The 20821-nt window shown below is 34.9% G+C and overlaps 1 protein-coding gene across 1 annotated transcript in view; it reads left to right on the top strand.

Annotated features, from left to right (window-relative positions):
• Positions 1 to 20821, top strand: part of LOC105519904 (multidrug resistance-associated protein 1-like) — a 97118-nt gene that overhangs the window by 30677 nt on the left and 45620 nt on the right. Inside the window, exons 8-16 of the mRNA XM_011953440.1 lie at positions 685 to 822; positions 2058 to 2204; positions 4736 to 4820; positions 4917 to 4983; positions 5466 to 5592; positions 9369 to 9545; positions 12603 to 12770; positions 14199 to 14361; positions 20222 to 20297. Coding sequence (XP_011808830.1) covers positions 685 to 822; positions 2058 to 2204; positions 4736 to 4820; positions 4917 to 4983; positions 5466 to 5592; positions 9369 to 9545; positions 12603 to 12770; positions 14199 to 14361; positions 20222 to 20297 — 1148 coding nt within the window. The remainder of the gene's footprint in view (positions 1 to 684; positions 823 to 2057; positions 2205 to 4735; positions 4821 to 4916; positions 4984 to 5465; positions 5593 to 9368; positions 9546 to 12602; positions 12771 to 14198; positions 14362 to 20221; positions 20298 to 20821) is intronic.

The following is a 20821-nucleotide window of genomic DNA, read 5'->3' as shown; positions in this document are numbered from 1 at the left end:
ATCAAGTCCCTCTTTCTCTCTCCCAGAAAGCCAGCCTCGGGGACAGAGAGCGAGACTCCGTCTCAAAAAAAAAAAAAAAAAAAAAATTAAGCATCGTATAGAGCTGGAATTTGAATGTAAGTCAATTCACTCTAAAGTTTAATGCAATAAGCCAGTGTAGGATCCTATTTCCCCACATTTTCTGTCTCAGAAAATAGTTTACAATCTCAAAACGCTAATCAGCTTTCAGAGAATGGCTTGAAGTCCCAAAACATCTGTCGTGGAGAAACTGAAATGGCAGGGAGAAGAGTTTAGCTATAAAGAAAAAGGTAATAGACAGAAGTGAGAGTTAGATCAGCAGGAAGAGTGACAGAACTGAGCTAGACGGAAGCTGTCTATGGAGTTCTATGGAGTTCGTGCCTTACAGCTGGGATGTTGCCAGAGTCTGGCTCAGAAATAAGTTACTGGGGGTGGTGGGGACATAGGTCTGGGTGGTCATTCCCTCCTTCTGCTCTGCTCCACCCCCAAAATACCACAATTTAAGAAAATATTCTGATTCAGTCAAAGTGGAAGCAATGCAATTTTCTTCATGGTTGTATCATCATTTTTTATCTTCACAATTTTGTGTGTGTGTGTTATTTGTATGTGTGCATTTTTTTCTTCTATGATACAGATTGTCAGATAATTATTGTGACTCATTTACAGATCCTCAAACTTTATGCATGGGAACCCTCTTATAAAAATAAGATTATCAAAATTCGAGATCAGGAATTGGAATTTCAAAAATCGGCCAGGTATCTTACTGTATTTTCCATGCTGACATTAACTTGCATTCCATTCTTGGTAAGTGTATGTCATATTTCCTGTTTTTATTTTCAAATCTGATTTACAGATTTACCTCCAAATTACTTGGAATTAAGATGTATAAAGTTAAATATTATGTGTCTGAATTAAAATTGTAAAGAAATACATTCATTAACTTCTGTGGATTAGAGAACAAAAGTTACAAAGAAAGGGAAAATACTGTATGTGTTTTCATTGATCTGTATTTTTTAGATATAATAAGATTTACTTCTCTGTAAATTTCTCAGAGATTTCATATATGCCTATATCTCTTAAAAATATAATCTACATTTCAGAATTTCATTCCAGTTTTAGAGCTTGATATGTATGACTGATTCCTTTTAAGCAGACTCAAAGGGCAGGTTATATGGAGGTGAGAAGAGAAGCAACATTTGCTGAGTTGTTACTGAATGTCAGGAAAGTTACATACATTGCCTTTTTCTCAACCTCGCAATAATAAGGCATTATTTTTCTCGTTTCACAAGACAAAATGGAAGTCCAGAGTAGTTGGAAACATCCTCAAAGTTACAAAATTAGTATTTAGAGGCGAATTGACATGAAGTGACATTATTTTCTTTCTATTACACCATGTAAACATTGGGAATCCCATGCTATTTTAACTAGTGTATAAATTGCCTTGGACTATGAAGCCATGGGCAAAAGCCAAAGGAAAAGCAAGCCACAGGTAACCGGAGCATCAATTTGAATCAAAGTTATCACTCTATGTTGATAATTTATGTTTTAAAATTTCAACAAAGGTGAGTATTATGGAAGTAAATGCAATATTTACATTTGGAATGCTTTGGTAAAACCATCCAAGATATATTTGCTTAAGCCAGGACTATATATATGATAGTTAAGTCCATTCTCATGCATGAATGAATTTTTTTTGCCTTTTCTAAATGAAACTTATAAGAACAAATGTAAATCTTAAACATGATTTATTCATACCTTCCTCAGTTAATCTTATGACACAAAGAAAGAATAATTATTATATATATGTCAGAATGTATGCAACTGGAAAATAAGTTTACATAAAACTTCTGAATTTTAAAGAAAAGATGAACTGGTTTACAATATAAATGGTAATAATAACTGTGGTAAGTGTATAACATCTTAAAAGAAAAACGCTGGAAACAAAATTATTTAGATTTTATTTTCTAATTTTGGGGACTGTAACTAATAATGTTGTTATCGTAGAAATTTGAAGAAAGTAACACAGCTCTATTTTTTAGGTGTCCCTGGCAACCTTGTGTGTCTATTTCTTACTGGATGAAGAAAACATTTTAACAGCCACTAAAGTGTTCACATCAATGTCTTTGTTTAATATTTTAAGGATTCCTCTGTTTGAGTTACCAACTGTGATCTCAACTGTGGTCCAGGTACATACAGAATACCTTAAACTGGGAGTTATTCCTTTACAGGAATCTATGGTTTGGGACATTTTATTTCTTTGTCTTTTTAATTTTATTTTATTTCACTTTATGTGGTTGTTTAACACTGCATTCAAAATTAGTTTTCCTGAATTAATGAGTAATAGAGAACATTATAGAATAAAAAGGAATCATGTCTTGCTTGCTTGTGCTTTTTTTCCATCAAAGTGACTTTTAAATACTTCAATATGATATTTTATTTTCTTGTTAAGTGTTAGGTTCTCTACTTAGCATTTTTAAAGCCAATGTTACCATCACAGGATTCATTTCCTGTTTCCAATGGAAAAGTTATAATTAGGTGCTTTGTATGAAACTGAATAGAATGTTTTCCCAGGGTTCAGCAGCATTTCATCTATACTGAATGAATAAGCAGGGAGAAAAGCACATTGATAATATCAGTCAGCCAACAAGCCATGTGTGAGATGTTTGGGTCTGCCTGCTTTTAGTTGTAATCTGCAGTTCCTGGAGGCTGTTTAGATACTAGATACAAAGAGTAGATGGATGCTAAAGCCACAGGAAACCCAGAAAAGTTCCTTGATTCTTTTGCCCTGAGATTTATGGTTACATTTTTTGGGTATCAGGTTTGGCCATCCTCCATTCAATTATTTTCCTCAAGTTTGGATTCATAAACAAAGTTTCATAAACAATATTTGCATATTGGAATCATCCTTTAATTTAAGAACTTTACTCTTTAAAAAATATTACTTGAATAGGAGTAACATAATTGAATAGTAAAAACCAATTAAGTCATTTTTGTTACATCACATCTTTTTCATGTTATTTTTCTTAAAATAACCAACAGAGGGCATAGAAGAACCGCTGATGTGATGCTTTTAGCATTTGATTTCATAGCACGCTTCTCATAAAGAAAATGTCAATTCTTAGAGTAACAGTTTTGTTCTAGTTTTGCAATTAGAATCTAGCTAAAGGTCCGATATCAAAGCCTTTTCCAATTGCTAGCAGTACTGTGCTACCTTCATTTAAGGAGACCATTTTTCCAAAATGGAAAAACAGAAAAAGCTAGCTGTATATTCTGATTTGACACACTTGGTAAACAAAACCACAGCCCAGTTACATCTTATGTGTTAACGATACAAGTCCCCTAACACGAAGTAAATAAAAATGTACTAGAAATTTTATGTAAGTCAGTTTTCAGAAAACAATGTAATTTTATTTCTCCTAATGTAGCTAAACATTCTATAGCTATTTTACTACATTACAATTTCCTATTTTACTATAATTGAGCATTATTATTGTCAACATTATAGTTTTGTTTATCATCAGTAGTAGAATTCACTCACCAATCTTAAAGTTGCTTTTAAAACCTTATTTTTCTATGTCACAAGGAAACATTACCTCACACCTCTTAGGGTGGCTATTATCAAAAAGTCAAAGAATAACAAGTGTTGGCACGGATGTCAAGAGAAGGGAACCCTTGTATATTGTTGGTAGGAACATAAATTGGTACATCCATTGTGGAAAACAGTATGGAAGTTCCTCAAAAAATTCAAAATAGAACTACCATATGAGATAGAAATCCCACTTATGGGAAAATATCCAAGGGAAATAAAATTATTATGTTGAAAAGATATATGCACTACCATGTTCATTACAGCATTATCAGGAGCCAAGATATAGAAACAACCTAAGTGGCTATCGGCAGAAAAATTGATTAAAAAAATATACAAACAATATAAGAGTATTCAACATGGCAGAATATTATACTAAGTGAAATAAACTAGGCACAAAGAGACAAATACTCTATTATCTCACTTATATGTGAAATCTAAAAAAGTCTAACTTATGGAAGCAGAGTGAAGAAAAATGCTTATTAGGGCTCAAGGGTGACATTGGGGTGGGGTGGGGTGAATGAGATGTCGATCAAAGATTACAAACTTCCAGTTATAAGATGAATATGTTCTGGAGACCTAACGTACAGCATGATGACTATGGTTAATGATAGTGTATTGTATACTTGAAAATTGCTAAGACAGTAGATGGCAGGTATTCATATACACAGGAAAATAATGGTGTCTACAGGAGGCGATACATAATCTAATTAGCTGGATTGTGGTAATCATTTCAAAATGTGCATGTGTATAAAAATCATGTCGTATACCTTAAATATGTATAATTTTTCTCAATTATACCTCAAAGAAGTTGGGAAAAAATCAATCTTTCTGTAATTATTAAGAGTTTTTACAGCTTTTCTAGAATAATAAATAGGATTTTCATTTCTTTTTCTCATACCTTTCAGCATAGATGACATTAGTTTTGATCTTTGATTCTTGAAACTGCCCTTCGTCTTTAGGAATGAATGTATTTATAGCATTAAATCAATCAAACTATGCTTGATATATTTATCTCAATATCTTTAATCTGAATAAAAATTCTACTCAGGCTGTAAAACACAATAAACATTTTTTAGTTTAAGTTCTACTTGAACCCCAGATAAATTCCATCTGTGCTTATTTTGATAGACAAAGATATCCCTGGGGCGTTTGGAAGACTTTCTCAACACTGAGGAGCTTCTTCCTCAAAATATTGAAACAAACTCTATAGGAGGTCAGCACTTCCTCTTTGCATTCATTACTTATTTGACTTCTGGGTTGAAGGTAATTGGTTCTAAAATGCATCACTGTATATTTTTTTCTTCCTTAGATCATGCTATTGGGTTTACAGATGCTTCTTTCTCCTGGGATAAAACAGGAATGCCAGTTCTAAAAGAGTAAGTCGTGGTTTGGAGAATTTTTTTTAATGTTAATATTGGGTTCTAAAATGCTCTGTATTTTTATTTCTTAGAGGTTTTTAATAAGATTAATATACTGAAATTAATAAGACTTTTAACCTCTCACTTCGCCTTTCATTTTCATGGTGATCTTGCTGTCCTTTCTTCTTTTTATTTATTTATTTATTTATTTTTATTATACTTTAAGTTCTAGGGTACCTGTGCATAACGTGCAGGTTTGTTACATATGTATACTTGTGCCATGTTGGTGTGCTGTCTTTTTTTCTATTATTTCTTCTATCTGCAGCACTTTATTGTTCATTTGTTTGCATTTTGGAAGGGTAGGTGTTTGTAGAAAAAGGTGAAAAGCGACGATTTCAGGGATCATGCTAAGTGCTGCACACAGTGACTTATCTAGGAATAGATTTTTAAAACAACCATAAAAAGAATCTCCTCTATTGTCTCCCTTTCTTCTCATGCAGCTTGAACATAAAGATCCCAGAAGGAGCTTTAGTGGCTGTTGTAGGGCAAGTTGGGTCTGGAAAATCATCCATGCTTTCTGCCATTCTGGGGGAAATGGAGAAACTTACCGGAGTAGTCCAAAGAAAGGTAAAATAAAAAATACATTCTTTCAACATCTTCTAATGTCACAAGCTATAGCCAACTTGTCATTAGTGTCAATAAGAATTTATCAAGCTGAATTGAAGATGCAAGCATTTAATGGGCATTTCCAGTTTATAACAAACATTTCAATTTCCATAGAAATTGATTAACTATAGGTGGATTAATAACAGAATTCTGTTCTCCAAATACTTCAGCAAATCATTTATAAATGCTTATGGTAATTGTTTGATGATATTAACTGAATTGCAACCAATTATAGAGAAATGAATGTGATTTATATTGTAATTTGATTAGGTTTCTATTTATTATTCAGCAAGTTCCCTAAGTAATTACAGCCATTTCATTTGTAAGAAGTCTTGTAGCCACTCTCAGATAGGATCTTTGACCAAAAAGAAACTTCAGAAAAATACAGTTATTAATAACTTACATTTAAGATTCAGCATTAGGACCATAAAGAGATCTACTCTTGATTAATTGTTCTATTCTTAAAGGTCAATAAGAATTGAACAAGTTCTTAATCAGCTCTCTCTTTTTGAAACAGTAGACTACCCAATGAACTTTTCCTTAGATGTAATCAACTCTTAGGTAAAACACTAAGTAGCCCAATCTTTCCTTCTTGCCTGTGACAAGATGAACAAGCTCTATGTATCTGAGATCAGCATCTCTTCACTGTCTTATTTTTTCTTTCCTCTCTGGGAAAATCAACTCTAACTCCTTTTATTTTTCCTCACATATTTCTTTCTACCTTTATATCTTTCCTGATTCCAGTCCTTTGGTGACTATTTTTTGTTATTCTTTTTTATTTCAGCATGACTGTTACCTAGTCTAGGGCCAAATATGATTCCTGTGACTTTTTCTGATAAGATTGCACTTAATGAACACCATTGTTTTTAAACCTTAAGTATACTATCTTTGTAGCACTATGCCATTTGTAGCAATTGCAATTAGCCACTTCTCTGCAGTTCAGGATAGCTGTACCTTTTACTTGGGTGTATATTACAAACATAATAAGTGTCATATTAATTTCATTTTTATTTAGTTTTTGCGGCTATTTTCACTAAGCAATTACTGAGCCCGTGCTATGTACCTAGCACTTTCTGCCAGAGAAGTAAACGTGAATAAGATATGCCCCTCTTCTTTCAAAGGTCATAGTGTAGTGAAGGAAATACCACAATCAATGATAAAAAGGTCTAAATCAGATATGAAAAATGAATTGAGGCATAAAAAACAACAAATTCTGCTTCAAAGAGTTTGAAAAAGAATCCAAAAGGAGGTCGCCCTTTATTTTATATTGAAAAATAAATTGATAAAGACAAAAATGATGTCAATTCTAGATTTCACTTAATTCATTAATAATAGTAATAAGCTGAAAAGGCTGGGGTGAGAATTGCATAGGATAATGTGCAAAGACCTAGCCTAGCTCCCCTCTATGAATATGTATGATGATCATCATCTTTATTATGACTATTGAGGCTCTCATAATAAGATTTAAGGATTATCTCTAATATCTGTGAATGTTAATTAAGAAGGTGTTCATAGCGATGAAAGAAACTGTAATAATGCCATTATTAGTGGTAAAGCAGAGAGGATATTCTTTGTTTATTTTAAATTACTGATGCCCAAGAAAAAATATATTATCTGTTTTTATAACTGGTCATTGGCCTTCAGGAAGCTTTTGGCCTGGATCAACGGCAGGATTTGAAGTATCACATTCTGAATTATTTCCCTAAATATTTTTTATTCAGAATTTATATCATCCTGATTATCTCTATTGAAGTAAAATTAACATTATAGTGGCATTTTCAAAGTGCTTTTGTGTGCACTTTCTATTTTTCCATTTTTCAGATGATTACTTTTTTGAGGCATATTTTAATCCACAATGTTCAAACTCTAAAACTGCCTATTGTCGCTAAACTTTCTCTATAGACTCCCTACTCTTTTCAGTATCAAAAGCTCACACCAGGCACCGTTCATGAAAAGGAGTCAATGTTCAGTGTTCTGTGGCAGAAACATCAGAGATTTGGAGACCATTTTTGAATTCACGAAACTTCTATTATAGTTTCATTATTAAGAATGAAACAAAATGTTTTCATTTGTATGTGAAAGGAAATAATAAAAGCAAACATTTACATCTCTGTGAAAATTGTAGTTTCTGTTTTCTCATGTTCTTCAGTCTCTTCTCCTTTGTTTTTCATCCTCTGCACTGTTCCACTTGCTTAATACATAGCAAGTATTCAAAATATCGACCACTCACATGCTGATTTAATATGCAATTCAAAGCAAAGTTTAGATTATTCACTTCACAAGGCAATATGAGAACAATTCCTTTTGTGTTCAAGATCAGGTCAGATCAGAATTATATGGTTTTTGATCAAAAGCCATTCTGTGTCTTACATATGCAACAAAGAAGAATTACAAGTTAATCTTTGACCTTTAAAGTAGTAGGTAGAAATCAAAAGGCTAATAATGGTTGCACATGTGTGTATATCAGAAAGTACTTTAAGTGTCTGGTATTGTTATAGAGTGTGGAGTACTTAAAATACTGAATCAGTGTTTGAATTGAGTCCATGGGGTGGATTGAAAGGTAGGCCACTAGTGCAGATACTGTGGGTTCTTTTTCTAGAAAAGAAGGGTGAGTTGAGAAGATATTTTATGCAGCAGACTGTCATATATTTAAAAATCATTTCAAGGTATAAAATCATAAAACATAAATTTGGGAGCAGTGGTTAATGTATAATACACGGAGATTTGCCACCTAGATCCTCCTACTAGTTAGGACTTCTACAAGTCCCAGCTGTGGGATTATGAACAGTAAGTCATCTCCTTCAAGGTTGGCCTGGACTTCAGATAGTGGCCTGTCCCAGGGTCCCACTTTTGCTCAGCCTGACTTGGGACAGCTGTGATGACCAATTCTCTTCCATGGCTCTCCAGAGGATTGCCCAAAGCTTTCCTGGTTCTGCATCACATTGGCATATGTGGCTTCTCCCTCTGCCTAATCTTCTCTCCTCCTTTCCTTCCACAGGGGTTGATCCCAAACAAACAACTTGGACCCCAAAATCTGATTCAGTGTTACAGACTGAATTGTGTTCCCCCAAAATTCATATGTTGAAGTTCTAACTCCCAGTACCTCAGAATGTGACTGTATTTGGACACAGGGTCTTTAAAGAGCTAGTTAAGTTAAAACAAGCTCATTAAGGTGGGTCCTAATTCAGTATCACTGGTGTCCTTATAAGAGGAATTAGGACACACACGCGCACACGCACACACACACACACACAGGGAGAGAGAGAGACCATGTGAAACACAAGAAAATTACAATCATCAACAAGCTGAAGAGAGTGGCCTCAGTAGAAATCAACCTTGCTAACACCCGATTTCAGACATCTAGCCTCCAGAATTATGAGAATACATTTCCATTGTTTAAGCCACCCAGTCCATGGTATGTTGTTATTGCAACTCTAGCAAACTAACACACTCAGCATCTGCTTCCAGAGAATATTACTTTAGACAGATAACTTAGATAGAAGCTACAGTGAAAGTAAATAAGAAGCACAAAGTAACTCATTTGGAGGAAATCCCAGCAAAACATATAAAATATGGTGCCATGATCTATATAATTATATGTATCTATATTAAATTTTTATTTCTGTTTTAAAGCTAAAGAAGGCAGAACTATGGACTAAATATGTTCCTTTACTGTGATGCATGCAACTTCTCCTTTTCTCTAGTTAAGAATTTTTTTTAACCTCTTTCTTTTTTAGGGCTCTGTGGCTTATGTTTCTCAGCAAGCCTGGATTCAGAATTGCATTTTGCAAGAAAACATTCTTTTTGGCTCCATCATGAAGAAAGAGTTTTATGAGCAAGTATTGGAAGCCTGTGCTCTCCTTCCAGATTTGGAGCAGTTGCCAAAGGGAGATCAAACTGAGATTGGAGAAAGAGTAAGGAAACTGTAATTTATCACATAAAGAAATATAATCCCATTCAGCTGTGCTAATAAAATGTTTATGGCCTTTTTCTTGAAGTCTTGAAGAGCTATACAACTATAATTTTTAAAAATTATTATGTAATTCCTATATAAGAGATGGCGGTATTAAGGACAAGTAATTATTTACAATTGACTGTTTGGAAAAGATTAAAATCAGTCAGAAATTCTGTTGTTAGTATCCACTTAGGGGAATACAAGCCCATTCATTAGACCATCAAACTTTTGTTTTGGTGGCTGGCACAATGCAGTTGACTTTCTAAAGAGTGACTAATACTTTTGTTTGTTCCTGTATCTCTGGTGTGCAAAGTCAAGGCTAGAACAGGAGTGAAAGAGCACCAGTCTCCGGCAGTGGCACCCGAGTCCAGGTTCTAAAGAAGCTCTGAAAACAGCACTGTTATGAATGTGCCTTCTCCACGTTTGCTCATTCCTGCTTAAGTGGAACTTGTTCCCCAATCATCTCTCTTTGTTCTATTTCATTTTCATTGTGTTAGTAAATAGTCATTACCCTGCTCAGTGTTTTGGATTTTAAAATACATATATATATATATCATGAGCCGAAGTATGAACCCCGAGAGATTATCTCCAACCCCTGGCTAAAATCTACATTAATTAAATATGAATGCAAAAGTAGCCTCTGCCTGCAATTCATGTGTGCTCTAAAGATGAATAAATAATCCTTACTGAGTGCTTTGAATCTCTGAAAAGAGTAAGCATGACATTGTTAGACATTTTTACACCTGCCCTCATGTTATCTAATAAGCCCATTATAGAAATTAATACAAGGAATACATAACAAAATTGTAGAATGTAGAAATATATAAAATCCAGGATGAGCCAGAATTCACCTTGTAACTAGAATTACTTCATTTATAATCTATAACTTTACAGATGTATTTTCTCAATAGTTTTAAATAGATTTATTTTTTCCAACCCTTGGATTTCTTCTTGCATCTTCACCATCTCCAAGCAAAATGATTCCATAGCTAAAAGGCAGACATGTGAATTCTTCTTCAAACTTGTTAACACATTGTTGAACAAGATGCTGATAAACCCAATCTCTAAAAATATGAAATATCTGATATTTTGTAACTATAAAAAATCTTAGGGAAACAAATCCAAACTAAGAAGTATAGATTTAATATAGGCATTAAATGCTATTGCCATTTATAATGTCTTATTTTTATGATTAAATTTATCCCAATCTGCATTTGAACTTTACACATGCAATTGAATATTTCAAAAGGAAATCTGTTTACAGGTGCTTAAGAGACAATAAAGACAATTACTGTAGACTTTTCACCTACTTGTATTCATCTTTTCTTTTGGCATTCTTCATTTGACCACATTTATTAATTTTTATATTCTCTTATTCTGCTATGGGGTACACAGTGGTGAGTGAGAGATCTACCACTCTGCCTTCAAGGGATTTGCAGTCTGGTGCACCTCTGCCAATAATGTTCATCAGTTGTCTTTATCAATATTTATTAATCACCTAGTGTTAGACACCGGATGTCGAGAACACAAGGATTAACTAGGTAGGGGCTTATAGGCTAGTGAGAGAGACTGAGATAAATATTGCCAATTCTAGCAATGGGATGAATACACAAAGTGCAGCAAGACAGGAAGGGAGGGAATGAATCACTGCACTTGGGATACCTAATGGAAGTTGCCTTCAGAGGACATTTCAGTGTGAGTAGCCCTTAAGTTAAAACAGAAGGATGTAGTCTCCCAAGCAGAGTGAATAGCCTCTTCCCAGTAGGAAAGACCAGGTTAGTCTGCTTGGCAAACCACAGTCACCTGAAGGCAACATTGGGAGAGTGGTGAAGAGATGAGTTAACGCCAGAATATAAGCATCTTAGATTTAAACGAAAGAATTTGTTGTTTTTGCTGTTGCTCATGAGTGATGAAAACAGGGAGCTGTGGATATCCAAGGTTTTTGTGCAAGATGATGACATAATTACAGAAAAAGTGATGACAAGGTAGAGGGATGAATTGGAAAGAAGAGTAACTGCATGATAATAGCTAATATTGATTGTATCCATACTCAGTGTTGAATTTTTCCTAAAATTTTTACTCTAATCTTATTGACTGCTCCCAACAAACATACAACTTAGGTGCTATTATAAGCATATGCACACACACATATTACATTCCTTTATGTGTGTGTATACGAGTGTGTGGGAGGAGGGTGTATAATGCCTATCCCCCTTGCTAAAATGTGACCTCCTCGTGAGACTCTGTTTCACTCATCTTTGAATCCCAAGCACTAGCGTAGTATTCAAAATATAGTCATACCCAGAAGATATTTGCTGAGTAGGAGAAGGATGAAAAATGCAAAGAGGCAATGGCATTTTATAATTACAGGTCATTGCCTAAGTTATGTGCTGCGCTGAGAGCTTTTAAACCAGATCTGTAAACCCTAAATATAAAATAACTAAAGTAAATTGGGCCTGGCTCCATAATTCTTCATACATGGTTGTACATGTCAACTTTAATTCTCACATGGACATGATGAACATTCCCTATTCTTGCTTCTTAGAGTTGTACTTTTGCCAACAAGACTTGTGCTAATCATTCTACAGGATAAAATAGGACATGTTGATTACTTCTTTGGTAATTTAATTATTATTTTCAATTTCTTATGTGTCATTTTAAAAACAATCACTGATGTCAGTATATGGTTGGCAGCCAAAAGTCTTGTTTAATATTCCACAGGCACGACTTTTCAGAGTTAGAGATTCAGAAATACTTTTCTTCTTAATTGTTAGCATCCTCTTTCGAGAGTAAGCAGTTAAGAGAAAGTGGATATATCTGCTAATTTGTGCAAGTTAGTAATACTAGGAAATGGGATGGTGCTAGGCCTAGAAAGCCGTGGATAAAGAAAGGTTGGAGCGTTCATCTTGGGTTGCTATCTATCCATGCTATAAAAGAGCATTTGGATGTAACTGCACGTGCTTTGAGATGTATACGCATTTCCTCTCATCTTGTTTTTCTCCTGCTCCATTTTCAGGGTGTGAATATAAGTGGGGGCCAGCAACATCGAGTAAGCCTGGCTAGAGCTGTCTACAGTGGAGCCGACATCTACCTCCTGGATGACCCCTTGTCTGCTGTTGATGTTCACGTTGGAAAGCAGCTTTTTGAAAAAGTGATAGGGTCCTTGGGCCTTTTGAAAAACAAGGTAGACATAGTTTCATTTCTGCTTTCTTGTGGGGCAGGGGATCTGCCTACCACTGTGCCTAAAATTCCATTTATTTTGTTTATTTGTTTCAGCAAAGTAGTCACATTTCACATGAAAAAATGGGATGCTTAGATTGCAATTTCACAGACAAATTTCCATGTGTAAATGTTAAAGTTTCACTTACAAGTTTACTCTGGTGACAATTTATGTGATGGTTATCTCTTCATCTAATACCATATCCTAAGGGGATTTATGTGTCGTAACGAATTGTTGTTGAATTGACTCAAGTGATTTTTAAAATGGTATTTTGGTGCACTGCTGTTATTACAAATAGAATTATTTGCCAGGCATGGTGGCCATGCCTGTAATCCCAGCACTTTGGGAGGCTGAGGCGGGTGGATCAAGAGGTCAGGAGTTCAAGACCAGCCCGGCTAAGATAGTGAAGCCCCGTCTCTACTAAAAATAGAAAAATTAGCTTGGCATAATGGTGGGTGCCTGTAATCCCAGCTACTTGGGAGGCTGAGGCAGAGAATTGCTTGAACCTGGGAGGGGGAGTTTGCAGTGAGCTGAGATTGTGCCACTGCACTCCAGCCTGGGCGAGAGAGCAAGACAGCATCTCAAAAAAAAAAAAAAAAAAAAGAATTATTTTATTGCTTATATAAAGTGTAAAATTTGGTATTATGAACATAGCAATCATAGCGATTCAACTGTTTTTTAAAGGGCCAAGAAGATGAAAATTAGTATTTACAAGTACATGCCATATTTTGCAGTGTAAATTAGTTCATTTATCCCTATTTCACATATAAAGGAGCTCAGGGCTCACAATGACTTGATATAAGTTGCTCAACTTAAGAACAATAGAGATTTTTTAAAGTATGTCTGACTCCAAAATCACATTCATTTCTTTATAATACGTGTTTATGGAATTATTAATATAGAGAACTCTGAAAAATATATGTATAAAATCATAAAATAAATGTCTCAGTAAAAATAAACATCTTTACATATTGACATAAACCCAAGATTAAAAATGTCACACTTTATTGTACGTATATGTATAAAATAATATGAATGACTTAAAAATAAAGACTATGAATTACAACTTGGATTAAACACTTTTTTGTAATGGTACTGTATATTTAAAAATAAGCAAGAATGACATATATGAAATTGTTTTGAATTTGCAATTAAATTGATTCATTTCTAATGAATGAAAAAATACCTGGACAGAAGTGTTAAAAATCACATTTACAAACTATTTTCTCATCTACCAGCATGTCATTATTCCTTGTAAGATATATAGATGCTGCCTTAAACTGGCACCTACCAAAAATCATACTCTAAAATAGTAAAGAAAAAAAAGTTACTGCAGCTTTTTTGAAAATGCCATTTTTTGTAACTGCTGAGATAAAACACTTTGTTTTTCAGACTCGTATTTTAGTGACACACAATCTCACACTTTTGCCACAAATGGATCTTATTGTTGTAATGGAAAGGGGCAGAATAGCTCAAATGGGAACATACCAGGAGCTGCTGTCTAAAACTAGAAATCTCACTAATTTGCACCAAGTCATCAGTGAAGAAGAAAAAGGTAAGGACACAATGAAAAATAAACTTAAGATACAGTATACCTACTCATTTTGAAAGTTCATTAATTGAGTAATTTCATACTATAAATTTTCATTCATCCTGCTGAAGTCAGGGGCAGGACACCTTCCTTTCCATAGGAAAGAAGCAAATACAATGAGACACATCAGTTAAAAATCAAACTCATTGATGATTTTTAAGAAAAGTGTTAGGTTCTCTGGGGTCTATTTATTCATTTATGAAATAAGAAATTAGATTACTTATAAACTCTAGTCCAAGTCTAGAATATAATAACTCTAAACATTATATCTCCTTTTCAATTGAGAACAGGGAACATACATGTGAAATAAATAATAAATATTTTAAACATCTAGGTATAATATAGCACATTGAGGAAGAGAAACAAAAGAAAGAAATTGGGAAAGGCAAAAGGGATCAATGTTTGTTCAAGTTTTAAGAGTTAACTGTTTATTTAGGTTTATTTCACAATTTTTGTTACTCTAGCCCTAGAATATTAAATTAAGATGTATGGACATTAAAAAAAAAAAAAAAGAAGTGGTTTGATCTTTATCCAATGTGTAAGATGCAAGAATGTTTGCTATCCAGCATTATCCTAAAGTTGGGTAATGTACCATCATCTCCTTTCACAGCTGTAGGTTGTTTGTCATGTAGAGACCATCATATTTTTTCCCGTACTTTTCTGGATCATTTTCCTATACCTTTCCAGAGCAGCACAGCAAACTAACTGTAAAACCAGCTAACTCATAATTTCAAGATAAAAGAAGAAATATAGAGCTATGTTTCATTATTTTCTACATGAACTAGTAGTATCCATTAGCTTACCTGACACTTGTCTGGGATATAAAGTCCTAAAAATGTGAAATTGGTTTATAACAAGATCAGTACAATTTATTATTTTGATGCCGTTAAATCCAAAAACAAAGTCCATTTTGCTGATGTTTCTCTTTGGGACCTAAGCTAACACACATTAGTTTTGTAGTACTGTTTTTACTGTTTTTTTAAATTCCTTGTTTTTCCACCTTTCTCATATTACAAATGTTCTATTTGCAAAATTATTTGGTGGCTTGTCAGGTGTGGCTGGCATCCTTAACAGAAGAAGAACTTCCTCTTTTCTTAATGTCTAGCAACTGTGGAAATGATTCCTTGCCTTCTCAGAAAGGTTAAGTAATAATTTTTGCTTCTTGTGTAGAAAATAGATGTCTGGGAGTGCCTCCTAGACTAGAAGAAGAATGGAGTCTGTCATTTCTCTGTCTCTGTCACTTAGGTAGCCTCATGCTAGGCAAATTACAGGCACTCGGTAGCTGTTTGTTAAAAAGATGACTCTGAAGGTATATCCCCTTAGGAGTTAACAAGGTGCTATGGAATGCTATGAGCCAGTGTCTTTCTTGTGTGTGTGGCCATTTATTTTAAAGGTCACATGAAATATAGATTGTGTGCCTTTAGAAAATATAGTTCCAAAAGTAAGCAGTGTGTAAGCTTTAAGCTAAATATTTAATTTGCCACGAAATATAAATTGTGTGTCTTTTGAAACCTGTGGAATTTGCTGTTGTTTAAATACCCAACTTTGGAAAGAAAATCCCACCTTTTCTGTATTTGCATAACTTTTTTATGTACAGGTGCCCTCTACTGTAACAGAATAAAAGCAGTAATATTCTTGAATTTGGGCTGATAGATGTTAATAGATCTATTAATAGATGTTACCAACTCACAATCAGAAATTTGCCAGAGTTAGAAAAATGTAACTTTAACTTCTTTCTAATTACCTCAATATTTCTGTCTTTTCCATGACAATCGGAAAGGTGGAAAGTAGAGAACATTTTTATGCCAGAAATAGAATATGTTATTAAAAATGAATATTCTGGAATTTTGATTTTTTGAATGCTGGATAAAAAAATACATAAAGACTTATACTCACAAAAAAAAAACTAGATAGCTAGATCAAGAGAGAATCTGTAAAAGGTTAGCTCTATAGAGGATGATTTCCTTAGCCACTGCAGGAAGCAACACAAAAACAGATCTTGATATCAAACACTACATTAAATAATAGCTTACATCCAGCGTGATGTCCCTGCAATGCTGCCTCCTAAATCTGGGCCAACCGAACCTCGCCCTGTACTTCATTCTTTAGTCAGTTCCCACTCTAGCCTTCCCTGCATGGCTCTCTGGCTAGGAGTGTCTTCCCCACTTCCCACTTCTTGACCATTCTAGGAACTCAGGTCCCAGAATTCTCTGCTCAAATAATGGAAGCTTGCTCCTGGGACCTGGGCTATCATTCCTCAGGTTTGTTCTTTCACGGGCAGACTGCCCTGCTGGCTTGCATCATTCTTTGGCCTGAGGATGTTTGCTCTTACAGGTGGGAGAGTGGGCAGAGTCTGGACATGTCAGCTGAGGTATCTGCAGATGTACAGAAATTCTGAGAGTGCAAAGTGGAGCTTGGGAGGGGGAGAAGAGGAGCAAAGGCCTTGGCTGAGACTGACTCATCAAGGACTGCCATGTCCCCAAGAGGAAGTCTCAGGAATCCAGACATTCTCATCTGATCCTTGCCTTCTAGGTGGCTTGGAAGGTGTATTTGTCAGAGAAAGTGATAGAACTTGAGTCTTTTAGTTCTATCAGTGACTTTTAAATAATTGGAAATGCAACATGTGAGCCTTTATTGCACTCTTGCTCTGGTTCCACAGATTTTAGGTACAGGTCTGTCCCTGTGAGGAATTTCTTTCTGTTATTTGCATAAATATCAAGGGAAATTAGATTCTGTTTGAGTACGCTTTTGCTGAGATCTAGGGGAAAGAAATTACCTGGCAGAGAGTAGGATGTAAGAGGTGTGATCACTCTGTGATCTTCCATTTATTTATTATAATTCACCCTTTTTGATCTTGAGTCTGTTCAAAAATTCCTTTAAAAGGTACACAATTCTTCAGTTTCAAAATTCTGGTTAATTTATGTGTCACTACAATGGGAGTGCAGTAGGCACACCTCATCCACAAAGGATGTTTCCAAGACCCCCAGTGGTTGAATGAAACTTTGGAGAGTACCTAACTCTGTATATACTATGCTTTTTAAAATTATGTATATGCTTATAATAAAGTTAAAGTTATAAACTAGGCACAGGAAGAGATTAAAAACAATAATTAATAATAAAATAGGCCAAGATGCCAGCATTACTACTCATGCACTTTGGGGCCATCATGAAGAAAAATAAGAGTTCCTTGAACACAAGCACTTTAATACCATGACAGTTGATCGGATAACCCAAGCTCTCAAGTGACCAACGCGTGGGGAGCATCCACACAGCATGTATGTGCTAGACGAAGAGATGGTGCACTTCCCAGACAGGACAGAGCAGAACGGTGAAATATTACATCAGGCCACTCAGAATAGCAAGCCATTTAAAACTTATGAATTGTTTATTTCTGGAGTTTTTCGTTAATATTTTTGGACCACGGTTGACTGTGGGTAGCTGTAACCGCAGGAAGCAAAATTGCAGGTAAGGGGGAGCTAGTGTATAACCCAGCACAACATTGTGGAATAAATAGTGGACTTATTGTTAGAAATCCCGGAATCTAGTTCTCTCACTGAATAACCACATCAGTCTTCATCAAACGACTTAATTCTTGTGGTTCTTCCCGTTTGTGAAATACAGTGCTTCAGCTCACTCTGCTTTTCCTAGTGGCAGATATGGAACTGAACAATGTACATTATTATCTCTCCCCTGCCCCTCCAGCTGCTTATTACTCATTTCTTTTTCTTTCCTATCATTCTTACTCTCATTGCTGAAGTCAATAACAGGTAGCTTAGAAAGTAAATGGTAAAAAGTACTCTTTGCAGTGTAATTTGGGTTTGGATATATTGCATCACTAAGATTACATCTAGCTCTAAAAAATCTAAGAGTCTTGCCTTGTGGAAATGTTATATAATATAATCAAATCAGAGGTGAGAAATGGGTTTGTGAAGAAAAGTATAACAAAGCTAAAGATAAATTTTACATATTTACAGATTTAGGTTAGGCTAATTCTTACACAAACTAATTATATTGATGATAGCTTGTACGTTGTGGATCGTAACGATGTCAATATATTCATAAGTTTTACATTTACTTAATCCTCCTCCAAAACTCCAGAGGCTGCCATGGTCTTCATTTTGGAGATTTCTAAGGTCTCTTCTACAAATTCTATGCTTTTTCTGTGTTGTTTGATGAACACTGATATGGTTATTCAGTGAGAGAACTAGATTCCAGGATTCCTAACAATAGGTTCACTGTTTATTCCACAATTTGTGCTGACTTATACACTAGTTCCCCCTTATCTGCAATTTTGCTTCCTGTGGTTTCAGCTACCCGCGGTCAACCGTGGTCCAAAAATATTAAATGAAAAACTCCAGAAATAAACAATTCATAAGCAAGACACAGAGATTAGGTGTCTTGCTCAAATTAAGACAGAAGGTAAGTGACAGAATTTGAATCCCGTGCTATCTTGCTACCGCTGTTTCATGTCAGAGAACAACTAAGCTCTTAAACATTGTATCAAGTGTGTAGGAACAAGTACATTGACTTAGTACTGACTTAATGGAAAGAGGAAAGTGGAAAGAGGGAGTGGCTCACTCTCATTTATTGATGCTTGCTTCTTCCCCAATACTTGCTCTCCTCGCTTGCCCTATCTTAAACAATTCTGGGTTTCAGGCAAGCCACTTACCCTTTCTGAGTTTTATGTTTTTCTCCTGCAAAATATAGTTAAATGTACCTATTTTCTTATCAGGTCATTTGTGAGCTCAGTTTACATAATGCATGTAAAAGTAGTTTATAAATGGAAAATAAATAAATTTAAATATTATTATTAAAGGCTATAAAGATGAGACTGTGCTTTAGAGGGACAGGCTGAAACATCTTCAAACTGAATTTGCATTCTTTGAGCCATGGAATCCCCATGTTTCATAGAGATGTTTGAGGTCAATCAGTTTCTTCCATTATGGGCTAGATGATTCCTTCTAGCAAAAAGAAAGCACAGAAATCATAGAAGAGACCTTAGAAATCTCCGAATTCAATTCTTTCTGTTTAGAGATGAGAAATCTGAAATTCAAAGAGTTCAAGTGTCAGACTGTGAATAAAGACAAAAATCTGTCTAGCACTGAGGTATTTATCATCAAATTCACTAGCCCATTTACCATCAAATTCACTAAGGTTATTTGAACCTCAGTAGCTGATAGGTCTTGGTGTATGACCTTGGTTTGTGTTTCCTGCGTAAGAGCTCAGTGCCTCAGTCTTTTTATCCCTAAAATAAGGATAATAACTATAGTACCTTTCTCACAGGGGTAGTTTTGAAAATTAAAAGAGATACAAAGCCCTTAGGGCAATGCCTGTCACATAGGATGCTATTATCACTGTTAGTAACACTTGCAAGACAATGACAGCTTTGGGGAATTTGCCATTGTGTTTTCTTACTAATCTTCATGAGAATCACATTTGTATAAAGGCTGCATGAAATTATGTTTCTTTTAAAGGCTAGAGTGGTTTTCTTCTTGGGAAATATTTAGGCCTTCTGTGGAAGATCTGAAATAAGTTAGCAGCCCTCTCAGAGGGACACTGAGAGAGTTAGCATCCCTTTCTCTGAGAAAAAAAAAATTTCTCTGTAGGTTTTCTCAATAAGAAATCTCAGTTTTACTATCATATTCCAGAACATTTTAGGACAAGCTGAAATAATGAAGAAAATACTAGGGCTCCCAGTAAACCTATGGATCTAGAACTTAAAAACCTCTCCAATTTGTGTAATCCTCCATTATACTTCTCTCTATTTTGTTTATTGTTGGCTTATAATTGTGGATATAAAAACACTGACTGTCTTTCTCTCCAGCTCATGCTCTAAAGCAAGTCAGTGCAGTCAACTCCAGAACTAGATCAAAAGACAAAATCCTGGAGCAGAAACCTAGGTGAGTATCAGGAAATGTCAGGCTCACTGGGATTATGGACTGATTAATTACTTTTTTATAGCATTTGAACACATCCTATAAAAAGGATGCATACATTATGATGGATATAAAATGTACTTTGTGGTTTCCAATTCTAAACTACAAGTTAGATGGATGTGTCTAAATTTTAAAGTGAGATGGATGAGACTTAGTTTTGGAAACATATGTTCATTAGATTCCTCGCTATTTCTAGCCAAATTCTAGTGGTAGAAATTTAATCTGATTGCCAAAAACATCCCCATCCCATAGCATTCATAGACTCTACAGATGAGAATGTGAAAAATAGGCTTTGGACATAAACATTTCATGATGGATTGGGATGATTATCAAGACAGGATATGTGACCTAGACATATAGACTTGGTATAGGACCTGAAGAACCTGCCTAGAAAATTAAGAGAAAGAAAGAGAGAGGAAAGAGAGGAAAGAAAGAAAGAAAGAGAAAAGAAAGAAAGAAAGAAAGAAAGAAAGAAAGAAAGAAAGAAA

Source organism: Colobus angolensis, unplaced genomic scaffold (assembly GCF_000951035.1).
Source record: "Colobus angolensis palliatus isolate OR3802 unplaced genomic scaffold, Cang.pa_1.0 Scaffold360, whole genome shotgun sequence".
In the NCBI taxonomy this organism is placed as follows: Eukaryota; Metazoa; Chordata; class Mammalia; order Primates; family Cercopithecidae; genus Colobus; species Colobus angolensis.
The sequence above is the reverse complement of the archived record's forward strand: the minus strand, read 5'-3'. Positions and strand labels throughout refer to the sequence as shown.